This window comes from Mesoplodon mirus, assembly GCF_964341445.2.
Source record: "Mesoplodon mirus genome assembly, chromosome: 5".
NCBI classification, from domain to species: Eukaryota; Metazoa; Chordata; class Mammalia; order Artiodactyla; family Ziphiidae; genus Mesoplodon; species Mesoplodon mirus.
Window position 1 is genome coordinate 154781015 of NC_138980.1, and position 25145 is coordinate 154806159.

Consider the following 25145-nt stretch of genomic DNA (forward strand, 5'->3'; position numbering starts at 1 on the left):
CATATACGCATAAATATGTTCTTCATACAGTTTTAGGGAAGCCTCTCACGACAAGTAAGAATAGTATACTTGATTGGCATGTTCAGAGTGTGGGATTGGGGGTCAGGAGCTTGGAGCCAGGCCCAGGTTCTCTGTGGTTAACTTCCTCTATTTTTTAACTTCCGTGGGCCTCCTTGGTGACAGCGATACTTTTTGTGTTGTGCTGTCGTTTCCAAAGTGCTTTCACCTAGTTCAGTGTGTGAAATACTAGGATTGGACTAGGTAGCCTCCAAGGCCCTTTCTGGTATTTTAAAACTGAAGAACTTTTACAAGGCCTCAAGAACATGAGTGGCATCTGAATTAGATTAATTCTTGGACCTCTGAACTAGATTGACACTAATCCAAACTTTTTAAATGTAAGGCAAATCAAGTCTTTAAAAATCGAACTACCTAGTACACCCACTCTGAGTATCTGAAGAGAAATCTGTAATAGGTAAATATTTGCCTATTGCTAAGTATGCTGTTTGGAATAAGGAAACTTTTGAAGTAAAACTTCTGGACTGTAGAACACAGTTTTGAAATAGTTGTTGTTGCTATCATTTCAATTAAATTTTACTGGATTTGTTTCTTCCTGATTTGAGTTTTATCATTTACGTTAAGGCCAGTATTCAGAATGGCATAGTATTAGGTGGAGCCCGGACCAGAGATCAGGAACAGACCAAATAATACTAGACTGTGTGAAGTTGTTCTGAAATGGGATTCTGTAATAGGAATGATACGATGATTAATACTGTTTGCTGTTTTCCTGGGGTAAAAGATACTAAGGTATATGAATCATGTGAATTGGGTATAAAAGAAAGTGGCCAAGTGCTTACTTGAGTCTTCTGGCACCGTGGCTGGCTATGTCTGTGGTGTCCTGGTAACCTGAAGTTTTGTATCAGAGGGTTCTCTTTTGCTGTGGTGATGGTGATTGTTTTGTGGCAAAATAGATCTCTATTAGGTTACTTGTTAAAATGCAAATGGAAGAAGAGGGATGGAGTGCCAGTATAATTTCATACCCCGAAGCCTTGTGGTTCTCTAACTTTGTAGAAACTTAAACAATTAGGGGAAATACTTCTTAGCTGATAAAGCATGTACAGACTGGCTCAAAGTTTGACTTTCATTTGCTCTTTCATATTGGTTTTACATTGGTTTATTTTTAATTCTTGCATTTCTCTTCCCCCTAACCTGTCAGTGACTTGACTTGTGAATAGAGGATTTCTAGTCAGTGATTTTACATCTACTGGCTCAAGACTTTGCAAGGGCTAATTGAACTATTATTACAGTTTACTTGCATCATAAGTGATGTAGCTGTTGGTGGATGTGGAGCTTATATTAACAGGGTCGATGACACTCACAAACTAGACCTTTAGGTGAATCAAAGCTGATTGGAAAGGGTTTTGATGTCATAAACATGCCTTATTGGCCAAAGAGAATGTTTCATTTCAAAATATTTTAATACATACCAAGTAAAAAATGAGCAGTTTCCACCCTTCTCTGCCCCGACTCCAAGTCTTACAACCCCAGAAGCAACCCCCTTTAATGGTTTACAGTTTTAGTTTTTTTTTTTTTAATTAATTTCCTGGGCTTCCCTGGTGGCACAGTGGTTGAGAGTCCGCTTGCCGATGCAGGGGACACGGGTTCGTGCCCCGGTCTGGGAAGATCCCACATGCCGCGGAGCGGCTGGGCCCGTGAGCCATGGCCGCTGAGCCTGCGCGTCCGGAGCCTGTGCTCCGCAACGGGAGAGGCCACAACGGTGAGATGCTCGCGTACCGGAAAAAAAAAAAAAAAAAAAATTAATTTCCTAATGGGATGGAATAATTTCATTTAGTGGTCCCTCTATTATTGGCTTACATTCTTCCTAGTTATTGCCTTCTTAGCAGATTTGGGAGTTGCTGTGCCTTGGAGTTTGTTTCCCTTACTCAGTTTCCTTAAAACACTGGTGTAGCTTAGGTTGTAGTTCTTGGGTAGATAATATTTTTGCCACATGTGCAATGAGTATAGTGTATGCAATATGAGTATTTATCAAATTAAAGAACATGATCTGGAGTACCGCCAGAGAGCCTTCTAACGGAGCCTCACTCCTTTCAAATCTTCCAGACACAGGAACCAGAATGGTCTATCCAAAGTGAACATCTGGCCACTTTACTCCTCTGCTTAGAACCCCTCAGAAGCTCCCTATAACCTATAGAGTCACCCAGGGGATTCGTTAGAATGCAGGTACCTGAACCGTATTCTCATCCCCCTCAATATAAAGATTCAGTTTGTGGAGAACTCCCAGACTCTGCCCTTAAGGTTGCTGATGCTTTGTCCAGGGCTTTGCATTTTTAACAAGCTCTCCACGTTTGCAAGTGGTCCCCAGATCAGACTTCGAGAAACATTATTGTAGGTGAACCTTTATTATCCTTAGCGTGCTAAACCAAGGCCTTTCATGAATTGACTCCTGTCCACCTCTTGAGCTTCATTTCTAATCAGTTCTTGTCTAGAACTTCATTTTCCATTGATTTCAAACGGCTTTGATTTCCATTAGATGTTGTGCTTATTTAATTAACTTATTTATGGATCAGTAGCACGTTAAAATGGTTCAAAATGTAAACGATACAGAAGAGTACGCAATGAAAAGTCTTATTCTTTTTTTTTTTTTTTTTTTTTTTTTTTTGCGGTATGCGGGCCTCTCACTGCTGTGGCCTCTCCCGCTGCGGAGCACAGGCTCCGGACGCGCAGGCCCAGCGGCCACGGCTCACGGGCCCAGCCGCTCCGCGGCATATGGGATCCTCCCAGACCGGGGCACGAACCCGCATCCCCTGCATCAGCAGGCGGACTCTCAACCACTGCGCCACCAGGGAGGCCCAAAAGTCTTATTCTTATTCCTGTCACCGGGCACTCAGTTTTTGTCCCTGGAAGTAACCAATGTTAATCAATTTCTTGTTTTTCCTTCCAGAAACAATATATACATACAAATCAACAGAGTGAAATATTCTTTTTCTTTATCCCATCCCTTTTTACTCAATGATAACATTATTTAAGCTATTCTGCACCTTGTTCTTTTTTTAATAGTATGTATATAGTACTTATTGTGTGCAGATGCTTTAGCTTATTAAAATATACTGTGTAATGGATAATATTTGTGTTAATGAATCAAACACTAAAATACTTAAAACTGGACTTGCTGAGTCAGGCAGTATATGGATTTGAAATTTTAATAGGTATTGCCAAATTGCTTCCCTTAGAGGCTGTGCCAGTGTATACCTTCACCAGCAATATATGAAAGTGCTTGTTTTTTCATAAACAGTTTAGCATACTTTGGGGTCTTTGCCAACCTGGTAGGTGAAAAATGGTATTTCAGGGTAGTTTGATTTGCATCCATCACTGTCTTTACCTTTGTAGCCCCTTTTGCTTTGAATGCTCCTCCATCCTTTAGCCAATTCCTGTTCTTGCTGTGAGGTGAAGCTTACACATTACTCTCACAGGAAGCCATGCTTGGTAGCCTTGCTGGGCCTCTCTCTGGCCACCAAGGTTACGTTAGGTATTCTTCACTGTATTTTCATAATACATATGTTTTTGAGCTTTCCATTTTAGTATATTATCTGTGGTTATTTTCTTCTCTGGAGTTGAGGGCAAGGAATGTATCTTACTCATCATCCTCTCTGCCTTTCCATCCCCACTAGTTAAAGGTGGTGAAATGTTTCTGAATTAAAAAAAAAAACATTTTTAGTTCTTTCACCCCGAGGCTGCCAGTCCAGGGCCTTATTTCCAGCTGTCAGGCTTCCAAAAGATGTTAGTTGCTAAAAACTTAAGGTAGAGATTACTGATGTGAGTGCCCTGAAAGAGGTTTCATGGTTAAATATGTTTGATAAACATGAGCCTAAACAAAAGATGATTTTTATTTGACTATGAATTTTTCTGGGGGGGAGGTGCATAAAATGTTTTTAATCCTGTAGAACACAACTTGGAAAATAGAGGCTTAAGGTATACTCCCGTAAATATTTGCAGTTAAATAGGAGACTCATAAAGATGTAAAAGGCTTGAATATCACAGTAGCTGGAATCAACCATTAACAGAATCATTGACCAATATGTTTTAGAGCCCTGATTTTCAACCTACATTATGTATCAGGCTTACCTGGGGGAGCCTGTAGCCAGCCATGAAATTGTAAATAACATAATTTATTTTTACTGTGATCACTTTTTCTATATTTTTAATTATATGGCTTAAGCTCTGAGTTAAGATATTATGCACATTAATATCTTCTCAGCTAGTAAAGTATAAGTTGACTTTATTTTTAATATTGTTTTGTGTCTTTAAAAAGTTACATCAGTAATATCATATTCTTTAGAATGTGTCTATTTTTTAGAAATTTTCTTATTCACTATTGGTTTTGAAATTTATCTGTGTTGATATATGTTAATTCATTTTAACTGCTGTATAGTATTCCATTGTTTGGATAATTAGGTTGTTTCCAGTTTTTCCACTATTTAAAAGAAATGCTGCAATTAAAAATACAAATAATTTTTCCATAAGCATTGAATAACTCCCTGATTCCCAGTGTTCTCATGAGCACTTGGTAGACTTTAACATTTTTGCCAATGTGATGAGGGTGAAATTGTATCTTTTAATTTTAAGATACTTAAATATTAAAGAATAAGGAAGAATGTATAGGTGAAGGGGAGAGAACAGTACTAGTAAGACAGTGGGAAAGGTCATCTTTTTGCCAGTAAAAAGAACTCAAACATTGGTGACTTTAATTCACAGTCAGAAAAATCTTACATCATGATGTACTCATATTTGAAATAGAAGATAACATGAAGCAGTTTACCCTTGTTACATGTAGTATAGTTTATTTATAATGCTGGTTGTGATCACTGGGTTGGTATGGTACCCATTCTAAGGGCAATTTGAAAATCATTGCTCAAGAAGAAGTAATATTGAGGCTAAACATGTAAATGGGCCTTATAAAGTTGTTAAGTGCCATGGTTTTATCTCCTAGTGGTTTTCAGTCTTTTAGCAGAACACAGCCCTTGCTCAGCCCTACTCTCTTCCCCACAGGAGTGGAGGGATGGGTCAGTTTTCTGAGCCGTCACCATTCTGGGACTAGTGTGAAAGCAGGCTTCTGGTGGGAGTGGTTAGATGACGAGGGGAATAGGAAATACTTTTTAAGGAAGAAACTCATTTGGAAATTCCAGAGGCGAGCTGTTGCATAGACCAGATAAGAGGTGATATTGCCCAGAACTCAAGCAGTGGCAGCATGAATGTAAAGGACAGATTGGAGAAACAGTTTACAGGTCTAATTATTGGACTTCACCATTGGCCGGCTATGGAGATTGAGTGTGAAGGGAGAATTAAAGGTGACACCTGGGGTTTACTTTGTTGACTAGGTAAATTGAAGTATTATTAACTGTTACATGGGATTCAGAAAAGAAATTAGAATGGGGAATATATAATCAGATTTAGATGGTTTTGGGGAGAGGTACTTGATCTACATGTGGGTGAATATAAAGGTAGGCATTTGAAAATTTGATCCTGTAGCTCAAGAAACAAACTTGCCCTAACAGTTTAATTTCATAGGTACTGGTGTATACTTGGTAGATCAAGTCCCTAGAGTGGGGAGATAACGAAAATGAAGGGAGAACGGATAAGAATGCCAAGGAAGGTAACTTGAGCAATCCCAACATATAAGGGAGTAGGTAAACAATTAAGGGGAATGCAGAAGTAGGAATAAAACAATGGGGAAACTAAAGGTGAGAGTCTGAGATAAAGAATAAATGGAACAGAAATGATCCAAGATAAATACCAAATATAGCTGAAGAAATATTTAGGGTTCCCTGCACCTGGCCTGATCATACTAGGTAAGTAGTTTCCTTTAGCTGTCAATTAGGTACCACTAATCCTTTTAAGGCAATTTTGAATGGTGCTTGGTGTACCATTTAGTTAAGTGTATTCTTCTAAGAGTGCTTAAATTATGCCTAGTGAGTTTACATACCAAACTGTCATTGTCTCACGAGTTGGTGAGACAGTGTGTTAAACTTACGTGTTAAATTTAGAAAGACATATTTCCTTCCCTTACTGGAGTACAAAATGGTAACGCTCAGCTGACTAGTAAAACAAGTTTAAAAAATTTGTATTTGTAATAGATTCAGTTTTGGTCAAGTAAAAATGTCTGTGACACTTTAATAAAAGTGTTTGGGCCGTTTAGAAAATAGCCTATCACCTCTGACCTTAAAGTGTGGTGAATTTCTGTCCCTTCAGAACCCTCTTTTTTTTCCTTTCATGCTGTGTTGTGTTTTAACCTCTGAGCCGCATGGGGAGAAGTGATGTCGGCTTTTGGAGATTTTATAAGAAAATTCTATTGCTAATACTGAGTGTGTCTGCCTGTAGAGCTTTTAGATTCACACTGCTTTTTCCAAGTATCCTAGTGAATAATCATAAAAGAAAGGTTTTTTTTGTTGTTGTTGTTGTTTTTTAATGCCGATAGGAACTAACAAGCTTTTGGGGAAAAAAAGGAAGAAATATTAAGAACTTTGTTACTAATACCTAAGGTGTAGCATTGCAGAATTGAGAATGTATTCTAAATTTCAGTAATTTCTCTAATCTCTTAATTGTAAGACATTTTACAGAGAATTCACGTGTTCTGGTTTTTGTCTGATTGAAGTATGTTTTTAAATCTTTGAAGTGTTGTTATTTTCTGAGGGGGTAGCTAGAAATTCTTACTAGCCTTTGAATATTAAAAAAAAAACTTTAAAAAATATGAGCCAGTTGAATAGTGATTTAAGACTTTCTAATTGATGCTTTTTATTAGTGATTTTTAAAAATGTCTTATCTCTTACCTGCCTAGTTAGCCAGTACATGTTAATGCAGCTTACTAGCCCAACCAGCTAGATTGTTTATGAAAATAATTAAAGAACTTGTATTCTCTAAATAAATGTATCGAGCATGAGTTGTTAAAGAATTAGTTCACAAGAAGAAATGTGAGTGGGAATAAGAACTTATGAAGTGACATTTCTGCTCCAATATTAAGTATTCTAATGCTAAATGAACTTTGTCTTTAAATTTGGAACTTCAGTGTTGCTAGAAAAACACATTAAAATTGTGAAAAACTTTGTTTTCTCTTAGTTCTCTATAATTTTTCCCCCGCAAATTCAGACCTCCTTCATCATGTCAAACTGAAGTTTCATAAAACTCAGCTGCTGAGCAATCTTAATTTTCTGGAGTTTTCTGAGAACCAGGAAGCTCCTGAACCACCAGCTTAGAATTAATAGTACCGATATGTATGATTTATGTCCTTTATTCCTGGGTACATGTCCTATATTGTGGAAGCCAAAAATGGGAACATAAGATAAAAATCCGGACAGTGAATTGAACTCTGAAGGCCAGTTACCCTTAAGTTTTATTTATAGCAGGTCAGAAGCAGTAAATTTGATGAAAATATTTTAATAGACTTTTCTACCTTTGAATGAGTTCTCACTGTCTCAGTTTTCAGTGCTGCATTTAATGCATTTGATTGAGCTCAGCTAATGTTTAACTGAACACAGTAGTAGGCACTCACATATCTGAATGAATAAATTCAATTTTTTAGAGCTTAATTTCTAGCTATTCAGTGTTTACTCTTGAAATGACTTCATGAGAGGTAATTATTGTAAAAAAATAATATAGCGTGGTAACTAATCTGCTAGAAAATCATGGGCTTGATATTGAGCAGGTTAGTTTGAGATGCCTGTTAGATATCCAGAGAAAGATGTCAGAGACGCAGTTGGGTACCTTCACCTGGAGCCCTAAAGATAGGCCAGGATTAGAGATTGCAATTAGGAGTCATCAGCATCAGCATACAAGATCTCTTTTAAAGCCTTGAAACTAGAGATCCCCAGGGAGAGAGCAGAGAAGAAAATCACTGTGATCCATATTTACTGAAAGGTGGTTAGTGCAGTTTTAGTTAATCTATGGTTGGGTAATGGAAGTAATAATCTGAATATTAATGCTATGTTCATCCATATTGAGAAATGATACTCTTAGAATAGTTTTTCAACCCTGATTTACATTGATTTGTTGATCAAAGTAAATGAACGATTATCTAATTATTACGTTGCTTGCTGCTTTCCTTTAGAGAAAATATTCTTAGCATTGGTTTGCTCTGTCTAAATATAATGAGGTTTATATCTAGGCATTAAACTGTTGTACAGGCTGTCTCATTTAGTATATGCGAGTTAACATCTATGGATTAATTTTTTTTTCTGTGTGTGGAATTGTTTATTTTTTTCCCTTTTTAAAATTTTTATTGACGTATAGTTGATTTACAATGTTGTGTTAATTTCAGGTGTACAGTTAAGTGATTCAGTTTTATATATATATATATATATATATACACACACACACACATATATTTGTATACATATATATATGTATAAAACATTTTTATATTCTTTTCCATTATAGGTTATTACAAGATATTTTGAGTATAGTTCCCTGTGCTGTACAGTAGGTCCTTGTTGGTTATCTATTTTAGATATAGTATTGTGTATATTTTAATTCCAACCTCCTAATTTATCCCTCCCCACCCCTTTCCCCTTTGGTAACTATAAGTTTGTCTTCTGTGTCTGAGAGTTATTTCTATTTCGTAAATAAGTTCACTTGTATCATTTTAATTTTAGATTCCACATATAAGTGATATCATATATTTGTCTTCCTCTCTTTGACTTAGTTCACTTAGTATGATAATCTCTAGGTCCATCCATGTTGCTGCAAATGGCATTATTTCATTCTTTTTTATGGCTGAATAATCTTCCACTGTGTCTATATACCACATCTTCCTTATCCATTCATCTGTTGATGGACACGTAGGTTGCTTCCATGTCTTGGCTGCTGTAGATAGTTCTGCTATGAGCATTGGGGTGCATTTATCTTTTCAAATTATAGTTTTCTCTGCATATATGTGCAGGACTGGAATCGCTGGTTCATATAACTCTATTTTTAGTTTTTTAAGGGACCCCCATACCGTTCTCTATAGTGGCTGCCGCAATTTATGTTCCCACCAACAGTGTAGGAGGATTCCCTTTTCTCCACACCCTCCCCAGCATTTATTATTTGTAGATGGACTAATTTTCAAATAGCCAAATATGTCCTCAGCTCCTCTTCTGAAAAGCATATGTTTCCCTGTAGATTATAGAGTGAGGACAACACTATTTTAAAAGTCTTAACCCATGATTCATAAACAAGATTGGGAAGGTAGGTATCAAAATATTAACACTAATTATCCCAAGGTAATAAGATTATATGTAGTTTTAATTTTTCATGAATGTATCTTCCATGTTGTGTTGTTTTTATAACCTTTTCAAAAAGAAAAATACATATTATTAAAAATACTATCTAAAAATTGGTTTTACTTTATAATTCAGTAAGTAATGATTTAAAACAAAAGAATATATTTAAGATTGTATTTTGGACAGGTACTTGAGAAACAAATTTTGTATCATAAAGAGGCAAGGCATAAGGGAATTTGGAAAAGGAAAGAAAATAACATGCTTTTTTTTCTTCCAGTTTTATTGAGATGTAATTAATACACAACACTGAATAAGTTTAAGGTGTACAGCATAATGATTTGACATACATACATCATGAAATGATTATCACAATAAGTTTAGTGAACATCTGTCATCTCATATAGACATAAAATTAAGGAAATGGAAAATTTTTTTTCTTGTGATGAGACCTCTTAGGATTTGCTCTCAACAACTTTCATATATAACATAGAGCAGTGCTAATTATAATCACCATGTTGTCCATTACATCTCTAATACTTATTTTAAAACTTTGTACCTTTTGACTGCCTTCATCCAACTCCACGTCCCTCCATCCCCTGCTTCTAGTAACCACAAATCTTACCTCTTTTTCTATGAGTGAGTTTGTTTTTCAAGTATAATTGATCTACAACGCTATGTTGGTTCCTGTTACGGAATATAGTGATTGGTATTTCTGTACATTTCAAAATGGTCACCACGTGATCATTTCATACCTGTGACCCATTTATTTTGCAACTGTAAGTTTGTACCTCTTAATCTCCTTCACCTATTCTTTCCTTCCCCCACCCCTCTCCCCTCTGGCAATCACCTGTTTGTTCTCTGTAACTGTTTCTGTTTTGTTATGTTTGTTCTTTTTTTTTTTTTGATACCGCATATAAGTAAAATCATATAGTATTTGTCTTTCTCTGTCTGACTTAATTGGCTTAGCATAATAATACCCTCTAGGTTCATCCATGCTGTCGCAAATGGCAAGATTTCATTTTTTTTTCAAGGCTGGGTAGTATTCCATTGTGTGTATATATAGGCAGCATAGATATGGGTCTTGTTTTTGTATCCATTCAGCCACTCTGTGTCTTTTGATTGGAGCATTTAGTCCATTTACGTTTAAAATAATTATGGATAGGTGTGTACTTACTGCCATTTTGTTAATTTTTGGGGGTTGTTTTATAGTTCTTTTTTATTCTTTTCCTTTGTGATTTGATGACTATCTTTAGTATTATCTTTGGATTCCTTTCTTTTTGTTCATGTGAATCTATTGTTGATTTTTGGTTTGTGTTTACTGTGAGGTTTATATCTTGCAATCTATATATACATGTGACTGTTTTAAGTTCCTGATCTCTTAAGTTCAAACTCATTTTTGCTCCTTTCTCTCATGTTTACTGTTGGGCATCTTGTTTTACATCTTTTTGCATATCTCTTACCTACTTATTGTGGATATAGATGATTTTACTATTTTTGTCTTTTAACCTTTTTACTAGCTTTGTACGTGGTTGATTTACTACTTTTACTGTATATTTGCTTTTACCAATGATCTTTTTCCTTTTGTAATTTTCGTATTTCTAGTTGTGGCCTTTTTTTCCCCCTCTGCTTTGAGAAGTCCCTTTAACATTTGTTGTAAAACTGTCTTAGAGGTGCTGGATTCTTTTAGCTTTTGCTTGTCTGTAAAACTTTTGATCTCTCCATCAAATCTGAATGAAAGCCCTCCTGTGTAGAGTATTTTTGGTTGTGGGTTTTCCCTTTCTTAACTTTAAATATATCATGCCACTCTCTTCTGGCCCACAGAGTATCTGCTGAAAAGGCAGCTGATAGCCTTATGGGAGTTCCCTTGTTCATAACTTGTTGTTTTTCCTCTGCTGCTTTTAATATTCTCTCTTTACCTTTAATTTTTGCAATTTTAATTACTGTGTGTCTTGGTGTGGTCCTCTTTGGGTTAATCCTGTTTGGGACTCACTGTGCTTCCTGGACCTGGATGTCTATCCTTTCCCATGTTAGGGAAGTTTTCAGCTGTTATGTCTACAAATATGTTCTCTGCCCCTTTCTCTCTCTTTTCCTTCTGGGACCCCTATAATGTGAATGTTAGTATGCTTGATGTTGTCCCAGAGGTCTCTTAAACTATCCTCATTTCTTTTTATTTTTATTTTTTTCCCCTTTTTCTTTTCAGCTTCAGTGACTTCCACTACTATATCTTTCATCTTTCTGATCCATTCCTTTATGTCATCTAATATAATGTTGATTCCTTCTAGTGTATTTTTCATTTCAGTTATTGTGTTCTTCTCTGTTCGGTTCATCTTTATACTTTCTAACTCTTTGTTAAAAACTTCTAACTTCTCACCCTTTTCACTTCATCTTCTCCAGGGTTCTTTGAACAACTTTATGATCATTACCTTGATCTCTTTATCAGGTTTAGATTGCCTGTCTCCACTTCACTTAGTTCTTCTGGGGTTTTATCTTGTTCATTTATTTGGTGCATATTCCTCTGTTGCTTCGTTGTTCCTAATTTGCTGTTTTTATTTCTATGTATTTGGTAGGTTGGTTATGTTTTTCCAACCTGGGAGAAGCAGCCTTTTATAGGAGATGTCCTTTGCATGCCAGCAACACACTCTTCTCTGGTCACCAGACCTGTCTGCTCTAGGGTGCCCCCTGTGTGGGCTGCATGGGCCGTCCTGTGATGGGCTGACTACTGTGGGTGGTCTGGAAGGCGTGGCTGGTCCCAGGTCTGGTTGGTTGTCAGGCCCTGCCTTGCGTGGTGGCTGCCAGCTGCTGTTGGGTGGGGCTGGGTCACGAGGCTGCTGGCTGTGGGGCCCTGGGGCTCCTTGCATTGGTGGGCAGAACTGGGTTCTGGAGTAGGTGGTTGCGGGGCCAAGGGCCCTGGGTCTAGTCTTGGCCTGCCGATGGGTAGGGCTGGTTCTCGACATGACTGTCTGTGGGGTCGGGGGTGTCTCAAAGCTGGTGGGAGGGGCCGGATCCTGGGGCAGTTGGTTGAGAGGCCCAGGGTGCCCCAGAGCTGGTGTTGGCCCACTGGTGGGTGGGGCTGGGGTCAAGAGGATCCCCAGGCTGGTGCCTTCCCACTGGTGGGTGAGGCCAGGTCCTGGGGTAAGTGCCATCACACTGGTGGATGCAGGCGGTCGTGGAGTCTCTGCCTGCAGGGCCCTGGAGGTCTTGGAGTCGGTATTTCAGCCCACCAGTGGCCAGGGCCAGGGCCCAGGGGTTCCTGGGGCTGGTGCCTACCCACTGGTGGGTGAGGCTGGCCCCCAGACTGTTGCAGGCCCACTGGTGGGCAGAGCCAGGTCCTGGGGTCTCTGATTGCAGGGCCCTTGGGGTCCCAGGGCTAGTGTGAGCGTACTGGTGTGTGGGCTGGGTCTTGGGCCCTCTGGTGGACAGGGCTGGGTCCTGGGGTATCTGTGGCCTCGGGGTCTTAAGGCAGCAGACCTATGGGTTCACATCCTGGCAGTAAAAAGCTAGAAGGAGGATTCCAAAATGGTGCTTGCCGTCACCAGCATCCTCGTGGTAGAACGAGCTTCCCAAAATGACTGTCACCAGTGTCTGTGTCCCCAGGGTGAGCTCTAGTTGCCTCTTGTCTCTTCAGGAGCCTCTCCAGGATCAGCAGATGGGTCTGATCCAGGCTTTTTTCAAATTACTGCTTCTGCCCTGGGTCCTGGAGTGTGTGAGATTTTGTGTGTGCCCTTTAGGAGTGGAGTCTCTATTCCCCAAAGCCCCGGCTCTCCTGAAAGTAAGCCCTGCTGGCCTTCAAAGCCAAATGTTCTAGGGACTCGTCTTCCCAATGCAGAGCCACTGGGCTGGGGAGCCAGTGTGGGGCTCCGGCCCCTTGCTCCTTTGGAGGAACCTCTGCAATTGTAAATTATTTCCCGCCGTTTGTGGGTTGCCCACCCAGGGGTATGGGTATTGACCATACTGCATCTCCGCACCTCTTACCTGTCTCGTTGTGGTTCTCTTTTATATCTTCAGGTGTAGGTGATCTTTTCTGCTAGTCTTCTGTTTTTTTTTCTTGAATAGTTTCTCTGTAAGTAGTTGTAATTTTGTTGTATGCTGAAAATAACATGCTTTTTCATTCTAGCATTCACTCTAGTGGACATATTTCCTACTTGATGATTAAATGGATGTTTCTAAACTTCTCTCTCAACATTTTACTTTATGGATTATTTAGAAGACATATACTTTAAAAGAATATTAGTGATAAGATAGTGACATTATAAAATATTCTAAATGACTAGGAAAAATAATCCTTGAAGGCTATATGTCTTTATATCTAAAAGTTATCCATTCTCAAGCAGCTAACAAGCCCTTTGTTTGGATTGTGTAAATTCCAAATAGAGTTCATAAATCTGAATACAAGAGAGCTGAAAATCCAAGTAGAACAAAGGTCATCTAACTGCCTTCTAAAATATTATTCATCTTTGGTCTTCAGTAGCCATATGCAGTATGTTAAAAATCCATTTAGGAAAAAAAAAGTACCCCCGCTGAAAAGCATGAGATTTTTGAGATCCCGTTGACCACATGATTCAGGAAACTTACTGCTGTATTTGGTATTAAAACCAAGTTATGATTTTCTGGAACCAGACTTTCTAATTAAGTTTATACTTGTAGGTTTCACATATAGTCATTAAAATGTATCTTCCAAAAAAAAACCCCATTCTGTTTTATATAGGGCTTTTTAAAGAAATATAATATGTAATATACATTATGTAATAAGGCAAAACTTGTTTTATTTTGATATAGCTTGCATTGAAAGGCTCTAGCTACAGTGGACTGCTTGAACGACATCATATTCACACCAAAAATGTAGAGCACATTCTTGATAGTTTACGGTAAGTCTGTGGGATCAGGTCTTGAGTGGGACTTTCAATTTTTATTTTTACTAGCAGCTAATACTTAGATTTTTAGTAAAGATGGCCATTATAGAATCATTTTAAGAAAATTATATCATGGCTAATGGACCTGATATTATAGTGTTTTTAAGGAAATTTTTATTGTACTCTGAAAATTTCACAGATTTTCAGTTATTATTTGGTCTGCCCAAGAAGTGCCTTTTCTACAAAGAGTTAATTTTGTACACAGCAGGCTTCAACTGTAGTGCAGTATTTTATTTCTTAAACAGAATAGTGGATTATGTACGTGTTCATTATAATAGTCTTTGAATGTCTAAAAATTATAAGTACAGAAACTTCAGTTAATTAGGGGCTAAATGAGTCAGCAAATAAGTTTCTGTGTATGCAAGAGAATCAGTGTGAGAGCACACAAATTAGAAAGTATTTTAGTCACTTTCAGTGTCTGGCACTCAATATTTGTTGAATTTAAAATAACAGCTATTCACTTTTATAATTTAAAAAATTGTCTCTCGAGGTGTTAGTCTTCTGGGCCGTTTTGTATTCATGAATTTTAGCATCAGAAAGAGTAGAGAAAAGGAAATGCAATTTTAATTAATCAATATTGCTATTCGTCAAGGGCTTTAAGAGATGTTTTTAAAGCACATGGCGATTTGGGATAGTTTATTCATATGCTTCCTATAGTTAATAGTTAATTGGTTGTTGTGGTTAAGTGAAAATGGAGCTGACCTTACAAAGCTAAACATAAATTTGTTTATAAAACAAACTTGCTTATTTATTTTAAATCTCTATTGTAATAATCTGCCTCTCAAAAAACATACTCCTTTATGTTAGTGGAAATTTTATACACGCTTTACTTTTTTCATCTTAGGAACGAGGGGATTGAGGTTCGTCTTGTAAAGAGGAGAGAATATGATGAAGAAACTGTTCGATGGGCAGATGCTGTTATAGCTGCAGGAGGTAATAGTTTTGCAGAGGTAAAGGTGCTGGAATATGGAAATGCTCTTTAATAATCATATTGCCAAGTACCCTGTGGTCTAGCTGTGATGAAGCTCTCAGAGTCCTACCATAAGACGAATTTTTGGATTTTTAGGATCAGCTTTTAAAAGACGTGCTTTATACAACATTTTACCTTTCTAGTGAACGATGTTACTGTGAGGTTCTGTGCATGTATTTCTGTGTGTATATTTAAAGTGTGTATTTAACTTTAAGTATGATTCAAAGGATTATTTATAACTATTTTGGTTTAGTTATGCCAGTCTTTAGAAAAAAGTTGAGTTTAAGGGTTTAATGAGATTAGATAAATTACATCCCTCTTTGGCCCCAATATACTTACACTTACACTTGTTTTTTCCTGAGCTTTATTATTATGTTAGTGAGTGTTCTCTATAAACCTTTACATTTTTTTTTGGAGAGAAAAATCCAAAGCTGGACACTTTTGCTGGATGTATTCTCATCAAAATAATTTATGAATTGGGACTGATGTTATGCAAGAGGGAAAGAGGATTGGTTAATAGAAGTGATAGGGTTAGAATAGCAGTTCCCAGATGGAGGCTACTGCTGGCATCCAGTAGGTGGCCAGGGATACTGCTCGCCACCCTACAAAGTTTAGGACAGCCCTCACAACAAAGAATTATTTGGCCTGAAGTGTTCATCTTGCCACTGTTGAGAAATTCTGGATTAGAGTGGGAGAGATAATACAGAGGGATAGTGGGTAGAAAGGAGTAGACTGTGGCAGCCAAGAGGATGGGGTGCGGGTGGGATTATTAAAAGAACTAGTGTTCAAAATGTTGTTAAAAACTAGTTTTGTAACAAGTCTGGTTATGTCTTATGTCCTTTAGGTGATGGCACAATGCTTTTGGCAGCAAGTAAAGTCTTGGACAGACTTAAACCAGTTATTGGAGTAAATACTGACCCAGAACGGTAAGGAAAAACTTTTTTGTGCTTTGCTTTGCATAGTACCTGTTTATGATAAATCTTAAATTTGGAAGCTCCTTATCCTATTGGTACAGGGTGTTTACTATGGTGCATGCTGTGTAAGTGGAAACATCACCGTTCCTGGCTATCGTGAATGTTAGAACCATGTTCCAAAATCATTTCAGTGATGAAATTTAGGCATGTAGAATTGATCTCTACCTTTAGTAGATTCCTCTTCTTTGTCGTTATTTTCAAGGACATAGCTCTCTTTTTTGGCTTAGGCATGAGAAATATATACGCATTTAGCTGGCTTTGGTGGTAGAAAATTATGATATGGGATGGACGAGTTCTCACATTTGACTTCCCGGGTAGTTTGGGAGTAATATCTGTGGGAGAATAGACTTGAGCCCTTGACCCAGGTGAGTACTGGTGACTTTGGTGTTGCCAAAGATGGATGAGTTAATGATGTTCCATCTTCTACCCTTCCTTCTGGCTCTCATCTACATTCCTGAATATGCCTCCGCTGATCTCCTGGGTGACTTCGTTGACTTAATAAATAGACCAAACCCTATTACCACTTTTTTTTCCTCTCCTTAGCTTCACTGACATTTATCCTCATTCTGTTCCAGCCACCCACAGCCATGATCATACTTGGACTTTGTCATCACCTAGAATTTCCCCACCTCTCAAATCACTCTGACCATAGCCGCCTACCTTAATAGCAGTCCTTCTTCCTCAATTCTAGTAAATCTGCCCTTTGACTTTCAGTGTGTTGATCCCCTCTATTTTTTTTTCTTAATTCTCCCTTACTTCATTCACTTTCCTGACAAATTTCTTAAATATTTTATACCATTATCTTTCTGCTCAGTCATGGATGAGTCTTTTCTACTCCTCTCTGTACTGTCTCCAGAATAACTGATTAACATCTGTCATTTTAACTTAGATGCTGGTGACTCCAGAATCTGTATATCTAACACTGATCTTGCTTCTACTCTTACCTTATAGTCTCTTCTCCCCACTGCAACCACAGTGATTGTTTTATAAAAGTTTGATATATTCTGTGACCTCTGCTCAAAGTCTTACTGTGGTTCCCCATCTAACTCAGAATAAAATCTAATTTTTACTATGACTGGGGTGACCAACTCATCCTCATCCTGGTTTGCTTGGGACTTTCTCAGTTTAGCACTGGAAGTCCTATGTCCTGGGAAAATTGTCAGTCTCAGGCAAACTGGGACAGTTGGTCCCCTTCACTGTGACATTCAAGACTCTACATTTTCTGGCCCCTTACTATTCTGTGTCCTTATGTCCTATTATTTTCCCTTTCTTCATGCTATTCTAGCCATACTGGCCTCCACTTGCATGTATCCGGTGGCATTAAAAATGTAACATGTCTACAGATGAACTTATCTCCTTACCCCCACCCATACGTGATAAATGGAATCATAATGGGTGCTGAAGCTGTGATGACCCATCCCTCACCGCCTTCCCTCACTCCCTTCGTCGTATTGGTCTAGGGATTTAGTTCTAAGTTTTAGGGATCTTACCTTTGAGTCCATCTCTTGCCCTCCTCACTGTATTTATTTTATTTTATTTTTTTTATTTATTTTTTTTTTCCGTACGCGGGCCTCTCACTGTTGTGGCCTCTCCCGTTGCGGAGCACAGGCTCCGGATGCGCAGGCTCAGCGGCCATGGCTCACGGGCCCAGCCGCTCCGCGGCATATGGGATCCTCCCAGACCGGGGCACGAACCCGTATCCCCTGCATCGGCAGGCGGACTCTCAACCACTGCGCCACCAGGGAGGCCCCTCACTGTATTTAAACATAGCTTTATAGTTTGTGGTTTAAATTACTGTAGTAACTTCCAGTCTTGCTCTTTCCAACCCATTCTTTATACTTTGCCTTAATGGTCTTTCTAAATTACAAATTTGATTGTATCCACTCCTTAATTAAAGTCTTTCAGGGTTTCCTTATGACCTTCAGGTTATATTGCAAATTCCGTAGCATAATATATATGATCTTTCACCATCTGTTGCCTATCTGCTTTTCTAGTTTCATCTACCCTCATTTACCTGTAGGCACTATACATTCTTCAGCTTAAAAAAAAGACTAATACCTCTCTAGGAACATTCTAGGATCCTTCCTAAAGTCTGTTCTTAGGGGTTTTTTTAATTGTATTTTTTCCCCAGTTTTATTGATATATAATTGACATACAGCACTGTATAAGTTTAAGGTGTACAGCATAATGACTTGACTTACACGTGTTGTGAAATGATTACCACAATAAGTTTAGTTAACATCTATCAACTCATATAGCTGAAAAAAAAAAAAGGAGGGGAAAGTTTTTTTTCCTTATGATGAGAACTCTTAGGATCTACTCTTTTAATAACTTTCAAATATACCGTACACCAGTGTTAACGATAGCCCTCATGTGGTACATTACATCCCCACTACTTACTTATCTCATGGAACTTTATACCTTTTGACCACCTTCATTCAGTCCCCTCTCCCCTAACCTCTGAAGATTGTTCTTAAGTGCAGTGTAATGTATGAGCATCCTAATGTCAGGATTGAAGGCTCACATATGGGAGTTTTTGCTCTAGTGAGGAGCTTTGTTGATATCAAGAAAGAGTTTGAAAGAGTAAGTAAGTGAAAGAGTTCTCCAGATGTCCATGTGCTTTTCATGCCTTTGTTTGTGCCCTTGCCTAGAGTGCCCTTACGACACTTACTCAATCGTGTAGTTCTTTTTCATTCAAGACTGGTACCTCTCCTGGGCTCTGACTATGATTCCTTGTACAGAGAGCACTTATCTCTTCCTGTTATTTTCTGCTTGATTGTCTCTTCCATTAGACTATAAATTCCTTGAGTATAGGACTTAATTTCTCTATTGCTAGCATTTTAATTGCCTTTAGTATTCGTGCACGTGTATTTTAGAACTTTGCAATGACATATTTTTACATCATTAAGGTAAGAGATTCTTTAGTGATCATATTTTATACAGTTCATTGAAATATATTTTCCTTTAAAAGCTGGCTTAATACTCATTAGCCTGTGGGGATTTTGAAACTGGTAAGCAACAGGTGTTGCTTCTCTAATTTCTGCCTAAAGTGATGTGTTCTAGAAGTCCTCTGGTTTTTCTTTTTGCCTCCAGGCAGAAATGTATTAAGCCCCTGGCTTGTTCCATAATTCACGTTGCCTGAATTCTTTTTCTTAAGCACTGAGGTGTCTCACAATCCTTAAATAAGCCCAGGAGTTAATGTTCAACTTAAGTTTCTTCTTTTCTGTAGTAGTTGTCAAATGCAGCATAACAAATCATCCCAAAACGTAGAGGCTTAAAACAGTAATAATCATTTATTATCTCTCATGGTTTCTATGTGTCAGGAATCCAGGAAGAGCTTGGCCGGGTGGTTTTAACTTGGGATCTCTCATAAGGTTATAGTCAGATGTCCGCTGGGGCTGCAGGCATCCGAAGGTTTGACTTGGGTTGGAGGATCTACTTCTAAGATGGCTCACTTGTGGACTCATCTAAATTAAATATACAATTTCGGTTTTCTCTTTTGTATTCTGTACTCACTCCACTGACTGCTGTAAATAATTATGACATTTAAATGCTTAATGATCAAAATGGGATAGAGGGCATGTGATAGCCAACCTCCAAAATAGCCTCCCAGTATTTACACCTTTATGTGGTTCCCTTCCCACTTCTGTATTCAATCAGGGCCGGCCTGTGGGACCAACAGAATATGGAATAACAGTGTGTGAATTCCAAGGCTAGGTCATAAATGGTATTGCAACTTCTGTATCGGTCTCTTGGATTGCTCATTCTGGAGTAAGTCGGCCACCTTGTGAGGATACCAGAGCCGCCCTGTGGGGAGGCTCACATGGAGAGAGACTTGAGGCCTCTTGCCAACAGCTAGCACCAGTGAGTGAGCCACAATGAAAGTGAATCCTCCAGGTCAGGTCTAGATTCTTCTCTCTAGAGTGTTTTAGACCTGCAGTTGACCTCCATAGGTATTCTATCAAATGGTGATTATCTTTTAGAATCTTAGCACTGTAGAGAAGTATTGCAGTAAATATAAAAATTTTAAAAATGTAGTCCCCTGCCTAAGTTTCTTAACCACAGTGTTGACCTTCTCAGATAAATTGATTAGTCACAACTTTGTAAAAGCCTTTTTCTCTGCTCTTCACGTTTATGTTAATTTACAGTTATTATTAAGGGTTTGTTTTGCCAGGCCTACTCTCAACCTTTCCTTCAAGATTGAAGCATCATATAAATGATGATGATCGAACTTTCTGGACACCTTTCCTCACGTTAGGTGCCATATCCTCTCATCTTCCTGTATCAACCTATAGGCAATCTTAACACTTTGTAATTTGCAATTTAAAAAAATATTTGTCTTCCACATAAAGCTGTTAACTCCTTGAAGGAGCTCATCCTTATATATATATATATATATACATATATATATATATATATATATATATATATATAATTTTGTGTGTGTGTGTGTGTGGTACGCGGGCCTCTCACTGTTGTGGCCTCTCCCATTGTGGAGCACAGGCTCCAGACGCGCAGGCTCAGCAGCCATGGCTCACAGGCCCAGCCGCTCCTCGGCATGTGGGATCTTCCCGGACCGGGGCACGAACCCGTGTCCCCTGCATCGGCAGGCGGACTCTCAACCACTGCGCCACCAGGGAAGCCCCTTTATATATTTTTTGAATAAATAAAGGGTTACATTAGGTTAAGCTGTGAGTTCTCTTTTGGTTAAGAGAACATCTTAAATGACATTTAAAAGGGATTTATGGTTCAAAAAACTTTCATATAAATAGTTTGATTCCTCAGAATAACCTTTTAGATTGTAGGTTTTATGGCCCTTTTAGAGATGAGGAAGCTGATGCTAAAGTGACTTGCCCAAAGTTATAGTTAAATAATTTAAAGGTAAGATGCAAACACCACTATACCATTAGATAATTTTACAGGGAAATCAATCAGTGGCAAATTTGCTGTTATTTTTAGTTTTACTGTAATGTGGAAACTTAAGTTGTATTATGGCATTAAACCTGGATTTAAAGTACTATTTCTATTTGGTCTTTTTTGTTGTTGTTGTTCTTGTTGAAAGTATAGACAATTTGTGGCAAAATGAATTATAGAAGTAGAAATTCAAAAAATTTCATATCTGATTTTTGTAGTTTAGTGATACCTTTTGAATTAAGTACTTTTTTTTTCTTCTTCCCTTTATACCATGCAAATTCCTTTTAAAATAAAGGTCTGAGGGTCATTTATGTCTTCCTGTTCGGTACACGCATTCCTTCCCAGAAGCCTTACAGAAGTTCTACCGTGGTGAGTTCAGGTAGGAATTTCTTACTATTGCTCTATCATTATCTTATTAAAATAATTATTATATAATTATATTATTAATGTGTGCCATTAAGAATGCTGTTAAACAGAACAAATTAGATAATATTTGAATTAGTCCATAGTTGTAACAGTAGCCATAAAAAATAATACATTAGCTGAGTTACAACCACATCTAACTTCCCTTCTTCCAGTCAGAAGAAGAACTGTATGGAGAAACCCTGCCAAGTGCCACTTGGCCTGTAATGTAATTGCAAGTAGAGGTTTTTCTCCTTCAGTGAGATAGAGGCCATGTCTCTACTTTAACCTCGTTACACGTTTTTAGCAGTTTGTTAGAAAGATGATTAAAACTGTTGGTGAAAAATTAAATGTTCAAATTCTCTGAGATTTTATATTTTTTATCCTCATCTTCTCCCATCCAGGATGACTGAGGTTAGATTTACTCTAACCATGCTGAGATTCCTGGTATCTCTGTCTTACATGTTAAGTATTTCTTAAGCAGTGGAGATGTTTTTTCATATTTCTTTCACTTAATTTGTTCAGTGGTCAGACTGCCCTGAAAAGAGAAGGGTGGAAGGAGGAGCTGAGTTGAGGTTGGCCGATTAATTAGAGCCAAGTTGGACTACTTTTCTTTCCCTGACTTAGCCTAGATTTTATAGTTTGAGAAAACTTTTTTTCTCTAGGTATTTGTGAAATTGTATTAAATCTTCTTGACTTCTGGCATCATTTTTAAAAATTTATTTATTTTATTTATCTTTGGCTGTGTTGGGTCTTCATTGCTGCGCGCGGGCTTTCTCTAGTTGCAGCAAGCGGGGGCTACTCTTCATTGTGGTGTGTGGGCTTCTCATTGCGGTGGCTTCTCTTGTTGTGGAGCACCGGCTCTAGGCATGCAGGCTTCAGTAGTTGTGGCTCACGGGCTCAGTAGTTGTGACACGCGGGCTCTAGAGTGCAGGCTCAGTAGTTGCAGCGCACAGGCTTAGTTGCTCCACGGCATGAGGAATACTCCTGGACCAGGGCTCGAACCCATGTCCCCTGCATTGGCAGGCGGATTCTTAACCACTGCACCACGAGGGAAGTCCCTGGAATCATTTTTTTTAGTAACGATTCCAGTTTCTAGTCATTTCAGAAATTTGGCACCTTCACAAATGACTAACATACTACAAGTAGGAGTATATTTTTGTATACTTACCTAGTAGAATCTGTCCCATTGGCTTTTTCATATGTTAGGTTTTGATTTTGACATTAAACCTGATTCTTGTTTTCTTCACTTTTACCAAAAAGTCATTTAAGTTTTATGTGTAATCTTAAGTGTTATAATATTTGTTATTGATCTCTTATTGTAAAAAACATTATTACAGAATTTTAGGGAAGGGATTTTTATCTAATCTGACCACCTTAACATAATAGTGTTTTAATTTCAGAATGCTTTCTTTTTTATATATGTGTTATACTTTTTGATGAGCAAAACACAACTATTAGCTAAGTATATAGGATTCAATGAATACTTGATAAACAGTTTTGACTTTAATTCAAGTTATTTGGGAGGTTTTATACAAGTACATTAGATATTTCCATTGTAATAGAAAAGAGAAATAAACATCTAAATCTGTCTTTGATCAGGAACCTGTGGGTTTTAGGTGTTTCTAGTATAATAAGTTCATGGAATAACTAGTTTTTTATTATGAGTTTTTTAATTTGGAGAAATTATAATGTCTAATCCTTTGTTTAATTTATTCTATTTTAATATAATTTGCTTTTCCTTCACTCTTCTAAGATGGTTGTGGAGGCAGCGAATCAGGTTATACCTTGAAGGGACTGGCATCAACCCTGTTCCTGTGGACCTTCACGAACAGCAGCTAAGTTTGAATCAGCATAGTAGAGCCTTCAACATTGAGAGAGTTCATGATGAAAGTAGGTAGATTGGGAATTAAGTGTGTTTGGGGCAATATGTAATTTATAGTTCCTTTGATCTCTAATTTCTAGAAGTAATAATTTATAATTAACTTATTTGGGGATTTCAGTGCCACTGACAACACTTAAGGAAGTGCAATGAACTACTTGAGTTGTAAAATTTATTATGATTAGATTCTGAAATAACAAATATAGCATATTTCCATGTGAATTTTTTTCTAGGGTGGGTTTGAAAACTCATTGATTAGGGAAGGACTATAAAATGTCCAAGAGGATAGTTGATATTTAGGGAAAGATTCTTGGCCTTAATCTTTGAAATGTCAGAAAGAAAAAAGAAAGTGGTAGAAAGAAAATGAACTAATCTGTGTAAGATTTCATAATAATTATACATTTATAAACTTACATTTAATTATATTTACCATGGTTCTAGTTATTGATTAGAATCTTTTTGTTAGGAAATTTTCGCATCCCAGCTTTAAGATTTGCATTTCAAATACTTGTGTAAGATGCTAAGAGAATATTAGCATAAGGTGATATGCAGGTTTTTTGTTGTGTTAAGATGAATGCTCAGTTTTGAGCTAATTTGTGGATTATAATTTAGCAATATTTTCCCACTTTTTCTAGTAACTGTAAGACTTTTATGATGCAAGAAGATCCCAAGAGATATCCTAAATGTCTGTGGACTGTATAAAAGGATATTTTTTTCCTCCTGCATTTCATTTCTTGGCTAAACTTATCAGCAAAAGCTATCTTTACATATCTGCTTTCTTTGTTTCTGTCTTGTCATGGTATCTTGATGTTTACTTATGTTTATTTTTTTTCAGTTTTTCATGGTGATTTATAGCTTTATAGGTTAACATGTTCCTAAACTGAGTTAATGCCATGTTTTAAAGATGCTTTTTCTTCCCCGGGAAAAAAAATCATTTGATTTTTAGAAAGTTTTTAAGTAGTTATTTTTTAAAAATCTAGACATCTTTCAAGTAATTCATAAGCATATGATTTCTTATTATCATTTTTGAAAGATTGCAGTAAATATTAAGAGTAAAAAATTTTTTTAAGATATTAAAATCTTAGCTAGAAATTTTACTTTATACCTCACCAAAAGAAGTTATTGCTGTCTCCAAAAGATGTTCAGGATTTGGTTTTTTTCACCAACAGCATTATAGGAAAGATGTAGATTGTTATTCAAAGATTCATTGCTCAGATTCCTATCTCAGATTCACTGTTTTTAGTTTATAAGCTAAATTAATATATGTGAAACAAAATTACACATAAACTTAGTAATATTCAGGATGTTCCTATCTCATTAGTGTTAGTTCTAGAAAAAGAACAGAAAATGTTCAAAATAAAAAATATATATATAAGAAAATTTCTCAAAACTTAGGCACCAGTTTTTGAATGTAAGGACCAAAAAGTACTTAATATAGTCAGTGGTAAGAGGTCCCACACCAAGGTATGTCAGAATACTAGGGATAAAGCAAACCTCTTGCAAGCTTCCAGAAAGGAAGTGATGGTGGTGTTGGTGGTGATTGTGGTTGGAACAGGTTATTTGATATATAAAGAATCTGGAATCAGAGTAGTTTCAGATTTCTCAATAATAACCCTGGAAATTACTTTACTTATATTAATTATTAACATTGTTATTAGCAATTATATAACATTTACAATGTCTAGGCACTATTTTAGTGGGCTTGTTAGAGGGTTTTTTGAGGGGTTTTTTTTTGATAAAAGAGCTTTATTTTCTGAGAAAAATTCAGAAGGATTTCAAGGATATCTCTCTCATATTTGCTATTTAAATTCTCTTCAAGTTGGC

The 25145-nt window shown here is 37.3% G+C and overlaps 1 protein-coding gene across 2 annotated transcripts in view; it reads left to right on the forward strand.

Moving 5' to 3' along the window:
* Window positions 1–25145, forward strand: part of NADK2 (NAD kinase 2, mitochondrial) — a 47685-nt gene that overhangs the window by 1615 nt on the left and 20925 nt on the right. For both annotated transcript variants that reach the window (XM_082623792.1, XM_082623791.1), the window contains exons 2-6: window positions 14046–14134; window positions 15024–15112; window positions 15994–16075; window positions 21333–21416; window positions 23196–23332. In XM_082623792.1, the coding sequence (XP_082479918.1) occupies window positions 14046–14134; window positions 15024–15112; window positions 15994–16075; window positions 21333–21416; window positions 23196–23332 (481 nt within the window). The remainder of the gene's footprint in view (window positions 1–14045; window positions 14135–15023; window positions 15113–15993; window positions 16076–21332; window positions 21417–23195; window positions 23333–25145) is intronic.